This window comes from Pangasianodon hypophthalmus, chromosome 23 (assembly GCF_027358585.1).
Source record: "Pangasianodon hypophthalmus isolate fPanHyp1 chromosome 23, fPanHyp1.pri, whole genome shotgun sequence".
Taxonomy (NCBI): Eukaryota; Metazoa; Chordata; class Actinopteri; order Siluriformes; family Pangasiidae; genus Pangasianodon; species Pangasianodon hypophthalmus.
In genome coordinates, this window is record NC_069732.1 from 10,878,816 (window position 1) to 10,898,281 (window position 19,466).

General features: G+C 37.3%; 1 protein-coding gene across 1 annotated transcript in view; it reads right to left on the reverse strand.

Annotated features, from left to right (window-relative positions):
• The window catches only part of csmd2 (CUB and Sushi multiple domains 2), a 309,743-nt gene that overhangs the window by 104,031 nt on the left and 186,246 nt on the right, over positions 1-19,466 (reverse strand). Inside the window, exons 15-24 of the mRNA XM_053228691.1 lie at positions 15,709-15,903; positions 14,060-14,198; positions 13,021-13,208; positions 10,896-11,084; positions 10,464-10,580; positions 10,151-10,366; positions 9,650-9,838; positions 8,652-8,821; positions 7,985-8,141; positions 6,638-6,829 (exon numbers count right to left, since the gene is read on the reverse strand). Coding sequence (XP_053084666.1) covers positions 6,638-6,829; positions 7,985-8,141; positions 8,652-8,821; positions 9,650-9,838; positions 10,151-10,366; positions 10,464-10,580; positions 10,896-11,084; positions 13,021-13,208; positions 14,060-14,198; positions 15,709-15,903 — 1,752 coding nt within the window. The remainder of the gene's footprint in view (positions 1-6,637; positions 6,830-7,984; positions 8,142-8,651; positions 8,822-9,649; positions 9,839-10,150; positions 10,367-10,463; positions 10,581-10,895; positions 11,085-13,020; positions 13,209-14,059; positions 14,199-15,708; positions 15,904-19,466) is intronic.

The window sequence follows — 19,466 nt, forward strand, 5'->3', positions numbered from 1 at the left end:
GAATGTGTGAGCAACATTCTAAGATACATTCTAAGAACACTTTAAAGCAAACCCTTTTATCATTAGAAGTGTTTTTTTTTAATCATTGCAGGAATGTTCCATCTGGAACGCTACAGTCTGAAGCTGGGATTTCACTGTACGACACCTCAGGGTGCAGCTTGTCACACTGCACGACCTTCCGAAGTTAAATGCCAACGATGCCACTAATCTACTCAGTCTGAAAATGTTGACAAGCATGCAGTGCTCGGTTTGTGCTGCTAAAAATTCAGAAGAAAAAAAAAATGGACTAGGAGGACACTGTAGAATTAGTGTCATTTCGATTACCTGGCTGTTTTCATTATGTTCCAATTTGTTGTTGGATTTAAACCGCTGTGACAAACAGCACATGAATATGTTTACTGAGCAATCACACCACGCCAGCAGTATGATAGCAATGACAACAAAAAAGCTTAACTGACTGTGCTATAGATTTATTACATGTACTTTTACCAGAGCGAGGTTAAATGCTCAAATCTCGGAAAGTAGTTCAAGTTGTAACATGAACGACAGGGAAATATTAATGCGCTCACTTTAATACATTACCGTTTCTATAGTAACAGCTCATACACAGAGACTTGTACGGTGGATGTGCCACATAATCAACAGCTTTTAAAAACATGCTGTTGTTTATAAAAGTAAAAACTTTAATCTTTGATGTGGTGATGGTTTTTGTTGTTATTTATTTAACATTTCTGAAAGGAGTCTTGGTTGTTAACGCTTTGTAGCAGTCATGGTGCTTTGTGAAGTTTCCCAGCACAGGAAAGTCTTCAGCACAGAGGAGTTTATGCTTTCCGGGTTTCTCTGTAAAATGACAGGCTGCGTTTTTGAGAGACAGAGGCAGAGAGAGAGAGAATGATCCGATCGTGCAAGAACGAGTAAGCGAGAACGAGAGAAAAAAGAGCGAGGCTGGTGAGGAAACAAGTGTTTATCGCAGCTGTAACGCAAGTGAGAACAGGAACTAACTTGTCTCTTGGACGTTCCGTAACACTGTGCAATTTACACATGATTTATCCACAACTCAAAAAATTGAAGGTGACATCAAAATCCTGTGTACATTGTGCCAAAATCTTACAGTCTAAGCCGAATTTAAGCTTTAATCCCACTGAGTAATTAGTGGTAATGTTTTTTGTTAGGAGGAAAGGTCAGTATGATGATGGCCATTATATTGATGGTCAATATACATTAAATCTGACTGTTCTGAGGTTCTGTACTAGCTACAAGCTACAAGATAGCATAGCTCCAATTAAAAAGAGAAACTTACATATTTAGCATGTTATATTTTTGCCGATATTATGGCAGTGTTGACAGACCCGCAAAATCAAATTATACATATACATACAAAAAGATCACACATATCAGACATACAGGTTTGTGTTTAATTCTTCAATTCTGTTATGGTTATAATTCTTCAATTCTTTTATGGTTATACTGAGTATAGAGAATACTCCAAGAATAACTGAGAAGACAGATCTTGTGATGTGATCTGCAGTGATAATATGAAGAAAGATAAACAAAAGAAACTGAAGATTCAAAGGTCTAATATGTATTTCCATTATAATCTGCTGTAATCAGGAAGAATCAAATATCAAAGTGATAGTTATGATGTGCATAAACTGCTATGAACTGTTATTATCACTGGCACAGCCCAGAAACCAGTGGAGTGTCACCAAAAGGTTTTGCAGATGTGCATTATGGGAAGTCCATGCCCTGTAACATCCCTGACCAGTTCCTATGGCTGTGAATTAAATGGATCATTTACCATTTTTGCTATTTCAGTGCATTTTCATGTTGTTTGGGTTTATTTTTAGTGTATTTTATGATGAGTAATGATGAGGAGATAAAAGAAAATGTAATGTTTAGGAGCTCTGAGCCTGAATGCCAAGCTGGTCTCCTGCAAAAGGGATGTTTTCCATGTCTGATTATGTTTCATTTTGTTTGTCCATATGGTATTCCATAAATTACAATTCTGTTTAACCTGGTATAATAACTATGATTCAGACTACCTAAAGTGTATATAATTGTACATAAAAAAGCTTTCAATTTGTTATTTCTGTGTATTACACCATGCAAAGCATTTATCAATCATAATTCTAAAAACAGCATTTATCTTTGGTTGATTTTCAATTATACATTTGCTATAATGCGTAATTTGCATTCTTGGCTAAATAATATTAATTTATTGCCTCTTGAGAAAATTCAAGGTTCACTGCTAATAGCTACAGTTTGAAATGTCATATCTTCCACATATTGTGCGCAAGAGTTTAATCAGCTAAAAAAACACTCTTTACATCAACCAAATGTTCCATTGAATTCATTTAATTCATTCACCTTCAGTATCCACTTTATCTTGGTCAGGGTCATGGTCGATCTGGAGACTATCCCAGGAACACTGTGTATGAGGTGGGAATACACAGGGCACCATGTACACACTCATTCACACACTCATTTACACCTAGGGGAAATTTAGCATTGCCAATCCATCTACTGACATGTTTCTGGGAGAAAACCAGAGCACACAGAGAAAACCCATGGGGACAAGGGATTTGAGCTCAAGCTCAAACCGGGGAACCTGGAGCTGTGAAGTGACAATGCGTCATCCAAAATTCAACTTGATTTCATTTATATAGTGCATTCAACAACAGATATTGTCACAAAGCACTTTCATAGAAACTGGCACATAGATCTAGATCCATAATGAGCAAGCCAGAGGTGACAGTGGCAAGGGAAAAAAATCCTTGAGACGACATGAGAAAGAAACGTTGAGGGGAACCAGCCTCAAAAATTATGAATCATTACACTATATAGTTGTAGAAAAATAAAGTCAAACAGTAGTGCATTTGTTGAAAGGATGTTTCTGTATGAGCTTGTTGTAAATACGTGTCCTGGGATGAACAGAGGGCAGTCTTTAACATTAATCTGTCAGGTTGATTTTAACTGGCAGTAAAGCTCTGACACATTTGTTTTTTGCAGACGGGATTTAATTGATCTGGCACTCTAGATCTTTGGCAATGACAAGTTTCTGCTTATAAGCAGCAGGTTTTTAATCACCTTGGTCCACACAACAAAGCATGACTGACCTTTGATATCTGTCTTCTAATGCCATGAATATAGTCTAGTATATGTCCTAAATGTCACATTTTATTTTACAAGCTAATTAATTCAGAAAACAACAATAATCTTCCTTTACCTTTGATTACATCACGGGATTAAGGAAGCAGAAAATGGTAGAGCAAACTCAAAAACCTGCATCATCGAAATATCACTCTCATATAATATACTGTTTTTTCCTTTTTCCCTCTCTCAGCTTTCTGAACTTTTATTTTCAGATGAATGTTCCCCTAGTGTAGATGGTGAGGTGATAAATCACTATGAAACAAACCCATCTTCTTCAACTCCAGAGATGACCTGCTCCGCAAGTCATGAAACCACACTACTCTCTCTCTTTCCCTTTCTTTCTCTCCTCATACATTATACCCTCTATAAAATAAATCTCCTAAAAGAAAGAAAGAAAGAAAGAAAGAAAGAAAGGATTTTGCAGCAATACCTCTTTTCTTTATATACCGTATACCATATCATGACATTTCCAAGAGCTCAACCAGTGTATTGTTATATAACAATACAAAATTCAACTGCATTGCAGTGTGCTTACAAGTTTCATAGAATCCTCCTTTTTTGCTTCCTGGATTCCCAAACCTTTCCAATGTTCAGTTTTCATACATGTTCCTCGTGAATAGTCTTATTATTGTGTGAATTCTATATACCCCTACCTCTATTTGCTGACCAGCTTTGTGAAGTCTTGCATGTATTTGCATTACAGTTTTCACCCATGAATCTCTTGGGCTTTCTGCTTCTCCAGTCTATCTGGTTTTAAACTGTCCACTTGACTTACAATTATGGATTTAACAATGATGGCCATGTTCGTGATCCCTGTTTTAGATTGCAGACATAAACCCCAGTGTCCTAGTAAACAGAATGTGCAGTTATGCCCGACTGCCTTTAGCTCCTGTGTGTAGGATTACAGTAAGATAGCGTTTATTTCTTACTCAAGAGATGAGCCTTCGTGAACAAACAGAAAACTCATACACAGGCTTCCACAAGCAAACAAATACACACAAGTTGTGTTATATGAGTGTCAAAAAAAGAGCTTGATATTTACAGAGCAATTTCCTAGCAAGCATCAGAGCAGGACACAAGGCAGATTTAAAAGTTTGGGAAGCCATATGAAAAAACTTGGCCAGTTGATGTAAGTAAACAGAAATACTGAGGCACTTAATGTTTAAAGTCGGCCTGTTTCATTTTTTATGAGGCATTCAGAATGCACTAAAACTTGGGTCACAAAGGATACAGTCTTTTACGGTGGTCATAGTGGAGACCATGATAAAAATTTCATGACAGTTTGAGTCAGACTGCAAGAGTTGAAGCTGTAGTGCACCCTCCGTCTGATTGGTAGCAAGACCAAGCAAGCTCAATTTACCATGAAACCAAACTGTGGGGATTACATGTGTTCATGTTATTCATTAACTACCAAAACCATAGACCTATGGGCTGATCATTAGAAAAAGATAGTAAGATGAAAGTAAAGCTAGCATTATCTTTACTACATAGCTAGCTACCATACTTGTAAGCAACTGAATAGAAAATTCAATGTTCATTTCATCAGTTAACTAAATGTTTACCTCACAGAATGAATGAGAAATCATTCTGAATCTTCACTGAAATAAATGAACCCTGAAAACAAATGTGGTTGTTTGTTGCAGGTATTTTTTCCACAACTGAGAAAAAATATGTATATGTTGCAACATAATTTTTTTCAGGTGAGAAAAAATTTAAAACATTACCTGCAACAAGTTGACACAGTTTCAGTTCTCCTGATACTATGTGCACTATTACCAGAAGCCAGAGTCAGATTCTTTGCATAGATCAAAATGCATAATTGGCAAATAAAACTGATTTGGATTCTGATTACTAGGTGCTAGAGACCCTATATACAATGAAAGTGCTAGCACAGTGGTTATGATTATGAGCTGTTGCCTGGAAGGTTCAAACCCTTTAAACTCTCAACGTATTATTCAGTTATTCCTCTTATACAGTAATTATACAGTAATTAAAATGAATTACTCAGCTGTATTACTGGACCCTCAACTGATGCTCAGCATTGGCCATAGATTTGATTGTTTATCTGAATCACCAACAACCCACAACAGTGTTAGCGCTAACAACAAGCATTATTTTTTCCATCACTAGCTGGCTAGCTAACATTGGAGAAAATTCTGTATTGGATTTGATCTCTCTCTCTCTCTCCATCTGTCTCTCTCTCTCTCTCTCTCTCTCTCTCTATCTATCTATCTATATATATATATATATATTATAATATAATATAAATATATTATAATATATTTCTATTATATATAATATAATATAATATAATATAACAAAAATATAATATAATATATATAATAGAAATATAATATATAGCTCTCTATATATAATTATGTTGTCATTTTTCTGGGAGCACATTACTGCTGTGTCGCTGCTGTTGCAGGCATAGTTAAAGATGGATATTTTTAATATTCAGTGTCAAGAAATGGTGCTGTCTGTAAGGAACATGACGTTCCCTGAAACTCAACTGTGCATTTAAACAATGGGGGATTTGTCAGTCAGTCAATCATATCAGTCGGTCAGCAAGGAAGACTGACTATTCATGGCTCTGTGGAACAGCACAGAGTAATCATGGCTTGATTTCCACTATAGTGGCAGTGCCCACAGCTATCAAGGTAAGAACTCCAATATGTCAGTCTACACAACTAAATTTTCACATTCTAAGAAAGAAGGGTACTAAACTAGGGAAGTGGTGGCTTAGTGGTTAAGGCATTGGGCTACTGACCATAAATTCATGAATTCTGCTCAGTTCTCTTCTGTTCAGTTGTATTCTTTCCCAGTTGTGAGTCACTTTGGATCAAAGTGTCAGCCAAATGATCTAAATATATATTTCCTTATTACTGAAGTGGTATCCTCAAGGGTGCACATTTTTTACCTTTAGTGTATGTCAATTACATGGTAGCATGAATGTAAAATTGATATAAGGTATATAATTGGACCTTAAGTACCATGCTTGCACCTTTAGCTTTTAGAGTACTTGAAGGTATGATACATGCACCTTACCAGGTAAAATATACAGTGACACAGAAAGGCACAGCTTAGTACCCTATTTTCTAAGAATGTAGCTTTGCTGGAACATTGCTGACATGTCACAGAACATACAAGACGTCATTCACTTATGATTCATCCTGTCCCATTTCGTTATCAAAAGACAGCAGATAAAACTCATGACCGCCGAACATCTGCTCAAGATGGAAATTTTGTCTGTGACAGAGAAACTCGGACAGTCTGACCCAGTTCATAGCGAATTCACATCATATTTCCTCCAGATTTTCCATTTCATTTCATTATTGCCCTACTTCCCAGAAATGTTTTATAATCCCTGCATCTGATTGAATCACCCTGCTGGGAACAAATGTAGAGAGTCATGTTGGATTGGTCAGCAAACATAAAGGCTACATATATAGTCAGTGATGTCTACAGTATACACAGAGCTTACCTATACACTGTGGTAAAGGGCTGTCCCAGGCTCTTCTCTCCCCTCTGAGACATGTCAGTACCTCATTACCCTTTAAGGTATAACCAGGATCACAGCTATATGACACTGTGCTTCCTGCAAAGTGACCCTTATCCTCGAGCTTATAGCCAAACTGAGGCATGCCAGGATCCTCACACTTCACCAGATCAAAACCTAAGAGAGAGAGAGAAAATAAGAGTGAAATAGAGATTCGGTTATTCTCCTACCTGAAACATGGCCTCTGCCATTATGTGGTAAGATTAAAACCTGTTACAGGAAATGAGGGAGAACTGAAAAAGATGTATTCACAACAAAACTCACAGCGGATCTCACTCATGCATGAGTTAATATGTGTGCTGCTGCTAGTGAGCCTTGTATTATTCATGCTGGCCTGAAGTTGCTACAGAGCGAGCTTGAAAGAGTACAGTTTATATGATGCTACTGTAATAATTAACAGAGCAGGTTCATGAGAACTTGTGTGCATCTGTTTCAAACTGTAGAAGCTTTGTCTACTTGAATAGAGATGTTTTCAGCACTTCCATTTCAGACAGGAAATCAGTTCAAAGGCCAGAGAAACATGTAACGTTGCATGGTAATGTTTTACGCTAAGGTTTCCATGACATAACAGCTTTACCTTGGATTGTTACAAAGCACTGAAAATGGAGTGAGCCCATGTGCAAGCTGATACTATAGAAACGATAATGTGTTAAACTAATCACATAATCCTGTGATTTGCCTTTCAGACAGAGCTGGTGTTACAGAAAATTAATCAACACCTTCTGACCAATCAGATTCGAGCATTCAATAGTTCTGTGGTATAAGAGAATAATACTACACTGATTATAATATATGATTTAAAGTAATTTAACAGATGCACTAACTCAGTTTAAACAGATGTCTAAATGGCAACTACACACAACTGCTTTAGGCAATATTTATTTCATTCACGGATAATAAAATAAGTCCACAACATTAACACAAATTAAATTATAGCATTCTACTAAAAACAATTTAACTAATCCTAATCCTAACCCTCACCGTATTTATAGCACTCACCATTCCGCATCACTTAAGACTGTTATCAATTAACCAACACAAACATATTAATCAATGCACTAATTCATATACGTTATATTGGTTACTTATCAGTTATTAATTCTAAAGTTTACGGTTAATGTTTATGTATTAATTTTAACCAATGCAGCATGTGATGCTCACAAAACAGCGCAATAGTTCATATATAACATTTAACATTTCATCATAGCTGATATGATGAAATGTGTCTGGTGTTGCATAATAATTATTCAGAGCACATCCACTGCCACTCACTGGTGAAGTGCAGCTCGAAGCCTTTGCTGGTGTTCTCACTGTTACTGATAAACTCCAGCCACATAGTGCTGGACGTACTGTTCAGCGTCAGCTCCATTAGCTCTGTGCCCATGAAGACACCGAGCAAACGAGCACGGTTACTGCTGCCGTCATACACCTGGAACACAGACATACAGTCAAGAGCAAAGTCTTAGGACGGTATGAAAGAAACAAAACAAAAATTTAAATTAATTTAATTTATAGCAAGTGAAATACATGATCAAATATTATACTGTACAATATAAAAAGTTTAAAAAAGTATCCTATGGATAATGGCAAATCCTTGATTTTTGCCTTATTTTGTCTTGTTACGTTATAGACCCACATTTCTTTTCTAAATTCTACTGTTTTCTAGACAAGGTGTAAAATAAATGGACATTTTCCTTGTTCCTTTCAAAAACACGGGGGGTGCAAACTTTTGCACTGTATGTGGCGCTCATACAGACTTAGTCATTTAAAAATTTGGAATGTTTCATGATAAATCGCATCCAATCTGTACAGAACCCCAATTCAATGACACATTCACATCCACACCCACCCACCCACACACAAATCCCCTACACACAAATCCCCTACACACACACACACACCACACACACACACACACACACACACACACCCTACACACCATTAGCATGTCGTCGTCCTCCAGGCGGAAGTCTCGAGCCCGAAGCTGAATGCCTTTGCCAGGCTGGGTCTGGATGGAGTAGATGCACTCGTGATTGTTGCCATAGTAGCCAGGGTAGTTTGGAGACAGGAGGACGCCTTGTTTCCCAGTAACAGAGGAACCGCATTCAGCTGAACACAGGAGAGGTCAAATGATACATGATCCTTGAATGGGACATGATCTGAACTAGTACAGCACAAACATGCATGCAGAAAATTCATGCTGGAGAAGGAGACCGGAAACCGATAGCACTCGGACTGCTTTATTTGAATATTTAAATTATAGTACGTAGTGATTTTAGTTGATGGTACATTTTGGTCTTATTACACCAACTGGTACATAATGAAATATTCTGATTAACCTTTTCCATTGGCGTGGTTAGATAAAGTCTAAAATAATGACTCACAAGGGGACAGAATGACTAATTAATCAAACTCTCAATTATTTTGACATTACTTGACCTAGTTTCACAAGCAATACAAACAAATAAACAAAAACCATCAACCATATATATTGCCAAGAAAAAAATATAGATATTGCATTTGCATGCCTCTACTAAAATGTCAAAACCATAATATAAACCAATTACTTCCTAGTTTTAACACTACCGGACATTCTGCAAATGAATATTTATGGAAAATCTGGCTTACACAAATTAATTCACAAATAGGTTTCCATTTTTTGTATTTTAGATCAAATTAAGCAGTTTTTATCATTTTATCACCCTGCACTTGCTTAGAATAAACCGCTATCTCTGTGTGCATCTGATATGATGTTACTGCTTTGACAGAAACTACAGGTTTGTGGGTTGGTATGTGTGTGAACATATCTGGAAATACAATAAATAAACATTACACATCTTTACTCAGTAATCTATTGCTTCTGTTTGAGGGAAAGTGCCAGAAAGCATGCAGTTTAATTAGTGAATAAAGCAAAATAAAAAGCATGTGACCACCTACCAACACACCTTGGGAGAGGGGAACTCCAGACCCGCCGCCGCCCCCCTAAACACACCACCTTCGCCGGCCCCTCCAACCGATATCCAGGAAAGCAGGAGAAGAAGAGCGCATCACCTACGCCAAACTGCAGCCCCTTACGAGTACTGAAGGGAGGCACACCAGGGTCCTCACATGGCTCTAGATCATACTCTGAAATAATAGAAAAGGACAGGCGGTTCATTCACTCACTCATTTTCAGTAAGCACTTTATCCTGGATAGGATCGAGTCTATCCCGGGAATGCTGGGAGTGAGGTAGGAATACACCTTGGATGGGATGCCAGTCCATCTCTGGGCAACAGGCAGTTCAGTTCAGAGAAAAAAAATACCTATTTTGTTCTGCAGTATTGCTCTACTAGATATTTTGAATCCCAGAAAAGGGACAGAAGTACATCTATTCTAGTTTACTAAAAAGAGAGCTATTAGGCAGATTACATAAATAAGAGCTACTGAGACCTCAATACCTGAGAAAGTGATGTTGAAGCCCTCGTAAGACACAGAAAAGTCAGAGAGGAAGCGGATCTGAGCAGTGTAGTTCCCGAACAGACCGGCACTGAGAGGAGGAGGCAGGATGGAGCCGGTCAGCCTCCAAAGTGGCTGAGAAAAGCTACCATTCTCTGTCACCAGGAGATAGTCATGAGGGCTCTCCAGATGAAAGGTGTGGAAGGTGAACTGGACACCTGGTGAAAAAAGGAAGACAATAAGATATAAAGGTAGTATAATAAGTATCAATTACACCCTTTTATTGGAGAATTTAGAAGCTGAAAGCATGTTTACCTTTGCCATGTGAGGTCTCGATCATCCAGGTACAATTGAGGTTGTGGGGGTAGAAGTCTGGAAAGCCAGGTGACAGAATAGTGCCAGAGTTTCCCTGAATAAACCCGCCGCAGAGTGCTGGGGAGAACGGGAGTATCTTTTAAAATACAGCACCTCTCTCAGCTTTCACAATGCACTAAAACCAAGTTTACAAGACTTGCCCTTCTAAAGGACATAACCATATGAAGGCAAATTATTCCTATCATTACCCAAAGGGAAAAATCAATAATGGCCTTAAAGCATTTACGGTGGTATAAGAGCAAAAGAGACGGAAAGGGTAGCTCCAATCTTTCTAGAATGAAAGGAATGATGCTGCTGAAATAAATGACCTGTCTTTAATGTGTCCTTTTCTTGTACGTGTAGCTATTTTATATGACTGAAACCAGATTCTACCGTCACAGCTGGGAAGGGGACGATTCCACTGGAAGTTGGGCTCGCATTCTAGAGGCTCAGGGTCACTGAGGGTGTATCCTGCATCGCAGCTAAAGGTCACAAGTGCGCCCACATAGAAATCATTGCCATGGCGTTGACCGTTGACTGGAATCCCAGGATCAACACAGTGGTCAGACTGCAGCTGCAAGGCTATAGGAGAGATTTCACAAGCAACATTATTGAAATGGTCAAAAGACAAGCAGCTGACATGCAGATTGCTTCCTGATAAAAAGCCTAATGAATACAACTGTTAGACAATCACATCACACTCAGATATGCGAGATGTGGATTGCACAATATATATAAATCGGCTGTCTCTTCCTTTCCAGAGATGCTGTCCTCATATAACCACATAACTCTCCAGCGAACACAACTTGTCTGTATAATATGATCAACTCAGCGATTCTCAATAATTGCACTCAAGCTGAGATTTATGGAGCGACAATGACAACAACAATAGGTTAAACCACATGAGTCATACACAAAATGCCAGCTTATGATTTTAGCTCCAAACAACACTGCAGCTTTGTGAGTATTCATGTATGAAGTGTGAGCATTCAGATTCAGCATTCGCATGTGAGTGCAGACATAAGCATTTTCTGATCACTAGAATAGTCTTAAAAAAATAATCAGGGTGCTATTATTTTAGAATTGCTGCCTTTGATTGAAGACTATATATAATACAGCAAGTAGTGATCATAAAAATAATTAAAGGGCACTGAAAACTTGATGCTATGTGTTACAATTAAGATATCGAATGTTACCCAAAAGCATGGGTAAAACAAAAAAAATGAATATTTTGTGGGAAAATTGACTGAATCATGTTTCAACAGATTCAAGCTAGTCATACTCAGTGCTCAATTCTGACAATCTTCTATAACAGCAGTAATAATAATAATAATAATAATAATAATAATCAAGGCACTTTACATAAGACTATATAGACATGTATCATAAAACAGTTAATAATAAAATACAATTCAATTATTAACAATAATAATAATAGTAAAAATAATAATTAAATAACAAAAACGAAAAACAAAACAAAGTAATCATGTAAAAGCAATCCTAAAGAAATAAGTTTCAAGAGAAGATTTAAATACACTAAAAGACTGTGCTTCTCTAAGATCAGATGGTAGTGAGTGTTAAGGAGCATAAGAAGAAGTATAAGAAGAAAAGGCCCTATCACACATACTACGCAAACGAGTCTGAGGGACAATTAAGAGACCAGGATTGGAGGAGCGGAGATCACGTTTTGAGGTGTAATGGGTTAAAAGCTCAGCCAAATACTGGGGAGCCAAACCATGCAAAGCCTTGTATGTAAGCATAAGTATTTTAAAATCTACACGAAACCTGACAGGGAGCCAGTGCAAGGACTCCAAAATACGAGTGATGCGCTCGCTTGTCCTGGACCTAGTCAGGATTCCAGCTGCTGAATTTTGCACCAATTTTACTCCAAGAGTTTTTACTCTTAGAGACTCCAGCAAGGAGTGCATTGCAATAATCAATGTGAGATAGACAAATGTGTTGATCAGCTTTTCAGCCACAAAGAAAGATAAAATAGGGTGCAATCTTGCAATATTTCTGAGATGAAAGAAGGATGTTTTAACAGTATTCTGCACATGTGGATCCATAGACAAACTTCCATTAAATATAACTCCTAGGTTTTTTCATTTCGTTTGAAACTCCAATGCAGAGCCATCCACGATTAAATTTAAAGATCCAACTTTACGAAGCTGGTGAGAAGAGCCAATGAGCATAACTTCAGTCTTATTACTGTTAAGACAGAGAAAATTTTGAGCCATCCATATTACAGTACAGGGACAGTGCACATGAAAAAGAGAATATGTGGTCAGTCGGTTAGAAAGGAACATTATGTGTAGTTTATATAAAAACATGATTTCATTGCTAATCCTACATTTCATTTAAACAAGTTTCTAATGACTAGATTTATGAATTATGTAGGGTGAGTGTGATCAGTTCATGTTGTATTTTTTTCCGGTGAGGTTGCAGGGCTCAGTTTACAAAAACAAATTGTGTTACATTCAATAAGCATTTTTTTTAGTGTAGTTTAATAAGTTCTTACTCTCATATCGGATCCGGAAGCCGATGTCTGAATGGCTCTTGTCTGTCGAGAACAGCAGGTACAGGAAGTTGGAGGTGCTAATGAGAAACTGTGGCACTTGGGTACCTTGGTAACTACCAATCAGGGGTGAGGAGGGATAGCGCCCATCCCGCACCTCCAGTACGTCATAGTTAACCTCTGTACGAAACCTGTAGACATGAAAATATTAGAGAGTATGATAGAAAAATAGCAGCCGTGATAGGAATTTTATTTTCAAGCTTTTAATTTTTTATGTTTATGTAACTAATATAAATTTACAGCTATATAACATGTAAAGCACTATTAAAACTATGAGCTAGTGATGCTCAGACATGGAACACACTGAGCATGTGTGATTCTGCTGAAGCCCTGCTGATCGCCACATTCACATGCAGGCAGAGCAGCTTCAGATCTAAGCCTGAGGATCCTGGTGTCAGATGAATAAATAATCAACAGAGGCACATACGTGCATGCGGATATTCATTTGTGCTCATGAGGGAGCCTAAGGCTGCAATAGTCCTCACCCCGGCATATTGAAAACGTGCTTCACTCCACTGGGAGTATACCATTTACAAGGCGAGAGAATTAGTTTGTATGACTATATCAATCTGTTTGCTGTAGTTGTGTCTTTCGTTAGCCCAGCCTGCCAGTACACTTGCTCGTGCACTAATCAGTGTAATGAATAAAATTTGCTATTTCAGAAAGAAGCCAGCCAAATGGAGCAGAACGCCATGTTTTATTGATGCTACATAAAATCAAAGAACAACCGTTTTTGTTGTATTCATTTTACATGGAGAGCTGTCAATCATGCTAATGGGAGCTTTGAGTAAAAGTTGTTCCACGGCACAGAGGATTTGTGCACAGCTTTTGAAATGCTCCTTTTTTTTCTGCAGTTGACTGTGGAAGATGTTGTCACTTGCAAAATATATACTGCATATTGTAGCATTCATACAATTACAGTGTTTCAAATCATTAAAAAAATGCATTATTATAACATCAGCAAAACTCATCTGAATCTTACTTGTCAAAGATGATCTTAATTGGGTATCCAGGTGGAGCCTCGATGATCCACTCGCAGTTGAGAGCCTCTTTATAGAGCTCAGGCCAGCCGGGGGACAGGATGATGCCGGTGGGGGCTTTCAAATCTCCACCACATGGAGCTACAAAATGGACAAACAGAAATCAAGCTGCTGCTTTGTAGAACAACCTTAATTAACCTTCAGCAATTCCAACCCAGTCTCACAGGAAAAAAAAAATCACCTGCAACTTATTTGCAGCATCTTCTATACATTGAATATCAATGTTCTGGCACAAGCATATGGTGCATAGCAACATATCAAACTTTCACTTGAAATTCTGTATTTCAGATTCTGCACCAATGCAATCTAACCACGCTAACCTCTACCACTACACTATTTCCTTTTTTTTTTACACATTGCCCACTTCATGTGTAAAGCTTGTCCTTTTCATAACATATGATTAGACTTAGCAGGCTCATGAAATAAGCCTAACATCTCCTCTGACACACCACCCCATTGTTATTATTTTTCCATAACAGCAAAGCTCTAATTGTTTATCCCTTATATAAATGGTCCGTACTGACAAACTAACTTCAGTTAATTAGCCTGACGATACTAGTTTCACAGGGGGAAAAATGCCTCTCTCTCTTATAGAGCAGAGAAGCAGCGGCGCTATAAAGGTAGTGATGATGTAAGTCCACTGACATAATGACTGCAGAAAAAAGTTATATTACTATATAATAGAAAATTTGCATCAAAGAGAGTATGAGACTGGAAAGAATCGGCTCTTGGTGCCTTTCAGCTGGATAATTTCATCAGATCACACTGAAGGGCATCTATGACACTGCACCATTCCTGGCCTCAAATAATATACAGTCACCACATTGGTGGATTTCATTTGATGAGTAGACATGTATTTTACTATCTACACACTTTTCATCACATAAAACAAAAGCATGCAAACAACCCATGGCTGAGTTGTGTAAAATATGCCAAACAGGACTTTTTTTTCCCTAACTCAAATTCTCAGCACCTCTGCAGCAGACGGAGCTTCTTGAATAAAAGTTAAGTGAGTTCAGAGGTGGATTTACCCAGCATATATCTCATCCCCATATGCACATCTGGAAGACATTTTTTTCCCCCAGATATTCCTGGTGAACTGACATCGCGGTAGCAAGTGAGAATATTGTTTATGTGTGAGTGTCTTACTATACTTTATGGAAAAATATGCCTCATGAGAGATTTTTTAATTTCAGGGTGTACTAGGGTGTATCAGGACTCTGTTTTAATATCAGGATAAAAAATGTCATTTTTAGAGAAATTATTTGTGAAATAAGAGGAGGAATAAAATGTATCATCAATACACAAAAATAAAAATAATCACCAGTGGTCAGTATGGGACTTATAATTTATGACTTGGTTATATAAAATTGTTTTTTAGCTTAGAGAGGTTGAAATATATTCAGATTTTTTTCATAAGGATTAGAAGCTTTTTCATAACAATGATTTGAATAATGCTTATGTAAAAGGCAAAAACTATAGCTTAACAGTTTACACAGTGCTTCTTAACAGTTTATTTCCGTAATACTGAGTCTATTACATAGGCAAAGGCTGACAGGCTACTCCTGTTTAATTCATTTAGAGCACTGACCTTCACAGCGTGGCACAGCATTGTCCCACACCACATTGCCATCTTTGAGGATGCAGGAGATGGTCTGGGAGCCATGGGTCTTCACAAAACCCTCCTCACACAGGAAGGAGATAGAACTACCCAGCTGCAAATTCTCGCCGAAGCGCTTGCCATTGACCGGCACTCCAGGATCGGGGCACTCATTGTGGCGAAACGCTGAGAAAAGAGAGAGAAGGTCAAACAGGTCAAACATCAGAAGAACAGGAAAAAGACATACGCGTGACAAAAACTTTATGGACACATCCTATAAATACAAGTAGTGTTGAAGACTATGGGCAGCTCATGCAGATTTGGCAGAATGACCAACCACCTGTCTTTGCAGAATGTAATTTTGTTTGACAAATTGATGCACAAGTAAATAGCACCATCAGCCCCTTCAGCCGAAAACATCATTACGACACCGATTGTATTCCAAAGTCATACATAAAGGTAACAGAATCGTCTTGTGGCCATTTGTATATAAAAAGGCCTGTGATTTCATGCTCACAGCGCAAAGATGTCTGGATATATTACTCTACTCAGTATTAGATTTAATCTAAAAGAAATGTGAGTATTTGTATGATTAATTAGTAGTTTTCTTACTAGTAGGGCTAGGAATAATATTTGTGTGGCAGCCTGGATAAACCTGTCACATGGTCAGATTTCCTACCATATATAGTTCTGAAAATTCCTGAACTGAAATCTGTTTCGCATGTTTCTCAACCAAAAGTAAAATTATAGCATTTTAGTATTATAGCAAATCCAGTTAACTTTTTAAAGTGAAAAGGGAGAGGAGATTTAAAGATTTCATTCCAGGTCCACTGAAAGAAGCTTCACCTACCTCTACCTAATCTTTATAACTGAATCTACTTATTGAAAACATTACTGTCAAAATTTATTGAATGATTAAAGTGGGAAATGAGTTCTCACTCTGACTATCAGCATCATCCACATCAGTCTCGGTCTCATCACCTGAGTTAAAAGTGGCTCGCAGAATTTAAACACGAGCCTCATCATCTTGACTGATCTCTGTTCATGCTAAAATCAGCGAGGAAATAATTGCTCATTAATTCATTCAGTTCTTTTGGATAGATGTCTTATTATTGTCTTTTTATTTCATTATTTAAACATTTTAAAACATTGTCCCCTCTCATCTCTAAAGTGTGTGCGAGCGCTCTTCTCTGTTTTGATCATGATGTTACTGTGCACGAGCATTCTGACAGCTGGTATTTCATCATAAAATGAACTGATTAGGCTTATGTCCTTTTCACTATGGTATGTAACTATCCAAAGCACTTGATCAAATCATGAGAAAATCACACTTAGCTAGCAAGGTCTTAGACGTCTTCAGGCAGACTGACAGTTTTAACTGTTGTGTTTGTTAAACTGACACACACATATGTATATATAAGTATTTAATTATTTAATTTTGCACTCAGTCTGTGTTTTCATGCTTGCTTGATTTGCCAAAGGGTTGCTTACTTTTTTCCTACTGCCATATTTTAGACCAATAATTACAACATGCACAAGAACGTTTTTAGCCCAGACCATGTGAAACTCTGCCAATGGTATCGGTTTTACAGATTCAGGCTGATTAAATGGACTCGTAGGTGAGAACGCATATTTAGATCTGCTAATGATGTTTCAAAAAATAACTGCAAATTCAGGTTGCCTTAAACTGTGTCAAATTCTAATTTTAGCTTATGGTGTAAATAGTTATGTCTTTAGTATTGAATACCAACATATCAGTCTTATTTAAAATCAGGCTACATATATTTTCACACATTCAGTAATAATTTTGCTAAATAGCCTATATAGGCATAAATACAATTTGTGTGTGTGTGTGTGTGTTTGTGTGTGTGTGCGTGTGTGTGTGTTATATAAGGAAAAGGATACAACAGGATATGCTGTTATTGGAAAATACCCCCAACCACAACCAAACACCCCTGGAATTGATCACATTTGTCTGAATAACAAATGAAAAATATACATATTCCTCCTGTTAATATTTTTATTAACAGTAAGTATTTCTAAGGAAAAAAACAAGGTGCTTGCATAAGTATTCCCTCCCCCCAAGCTTCAGGAAGCTCCAGATGAAAGATATTGTCTTAACGAGGACACAGTTGATTTCTAATTGTGAAATATTAAACCAGCTCCCATTTTCTGAACTGTCACTGAAGAGATTGTCAGTCTGATGGATAGGAGTGAAAAAGTGAACATTAAAACTAAGAAGCATTCTAAAGAAGTTAAAAATATGCTAATAGAATTGAGATTGAGAATCCGTGGCACTGTTTAAAACTTGCAGTCAATGAACAATATCCAACCAACCTTAAGAACCTGTTGTAAATCTGCCAGGAAGAATGGGTGAAAACAGCATGCAAAGCTGGTAGGAACTTATCCCAACAGACCTAAAGCTGTTACTGCAGCAAAATATGATTCTACCAAGTACATGTCTGAAGGGATTGAATACTTATGTAAGCAGCATTTTTTATTTTTTATTTATTTTTTTAATTTTTTAATTTTTTTTTTGTGGACAAATAATGACTTTGAAAATTTAGTTTAAGGGCATATTGGTTTGCACTAAAAATACTGGCTGGAACAATCAGTGTAACTGTCATTTGTAATGTCATTTGATGAATTTTAAAAGGGTTTAATATTTTTGCAAAGCACTGTAACATTTTTAGGAAAATTAAATCAATGAAACCACAGCAATTTGTCAATGATTACTTTTTTTTTTATTAAGTAACGACATGTTTTAATCATTTATAGTTATGTTTTATGCTGTGGAACATCTGTTAAACAAGTTAGTTTCTGTTATCACTGATGCTCAAGTCTCGCAGAAAAAAAAAAAAGCTAATTCTTCAATACAGCTGTATGTACCACCAGTGTATCCTCAGTCAAGTTCCAGACCCATCTTTCTCTTGGCTATAGCCCTGGAAATCAATCCACATTTCTGTTTCTGGGAGCACTTAAAGATGCATATTTCTCCCACATATTGATCTGCATTTTATTCAGGTGGTGTTGGAGCTGCACGAAAAGGTTATATTTTTGTAAAGCTGCCAGATTCTGTGTATCCACAGCCTCTTAATGAATTAGGCAAAAACTTCCTACATGATGAGAAAAACTTTTCTGCTTGTCATCTTTGTTATTGAGATCAATTCATTTCACACAGCACATGCTATTGATTTATGTGCCAATCTGCAAGTTGGTTGATTGTGAATCCTGGAAACACTTATTGCATGAAAATGGCATCTCTTGTTCACTCTCTTAATTCTGCTTCTCTCTCAACCTGTCCATCTGTCTTCACCTCACAAGTAAGAAATGTGGTGGATCCTCAGTCTGATTTGCAGCACCCAAACAGGATGTGTATCTCATCCATCACTATCACTCACTTTTATTAAACTGCCAGCTAGCCTTTCAGTAGAGTTTGCCATCCTCTTAATTAGCATGAGTGATGGGAGACTCCCACGTCTCCCCAAAAAACGGGCCCAAAGGGAAGTCATGTGAAGCTGGATCACCCTTTGACATCTTTAATTAACCAACTCTGCTTAATTTCATTATATACAGAATCTACTTGGAACCACAAGTAGTTTATTAGACACACATCTGCTACTTAATAATCTGGAAAATAAGTGTATATTAATTATTAATCAAACCAGTAAACCTACATCTAAAACACCTACAACACCTGCTACTATGAATGTAATGAGGACAATGATAGTAAAGAAATATCCAGACAG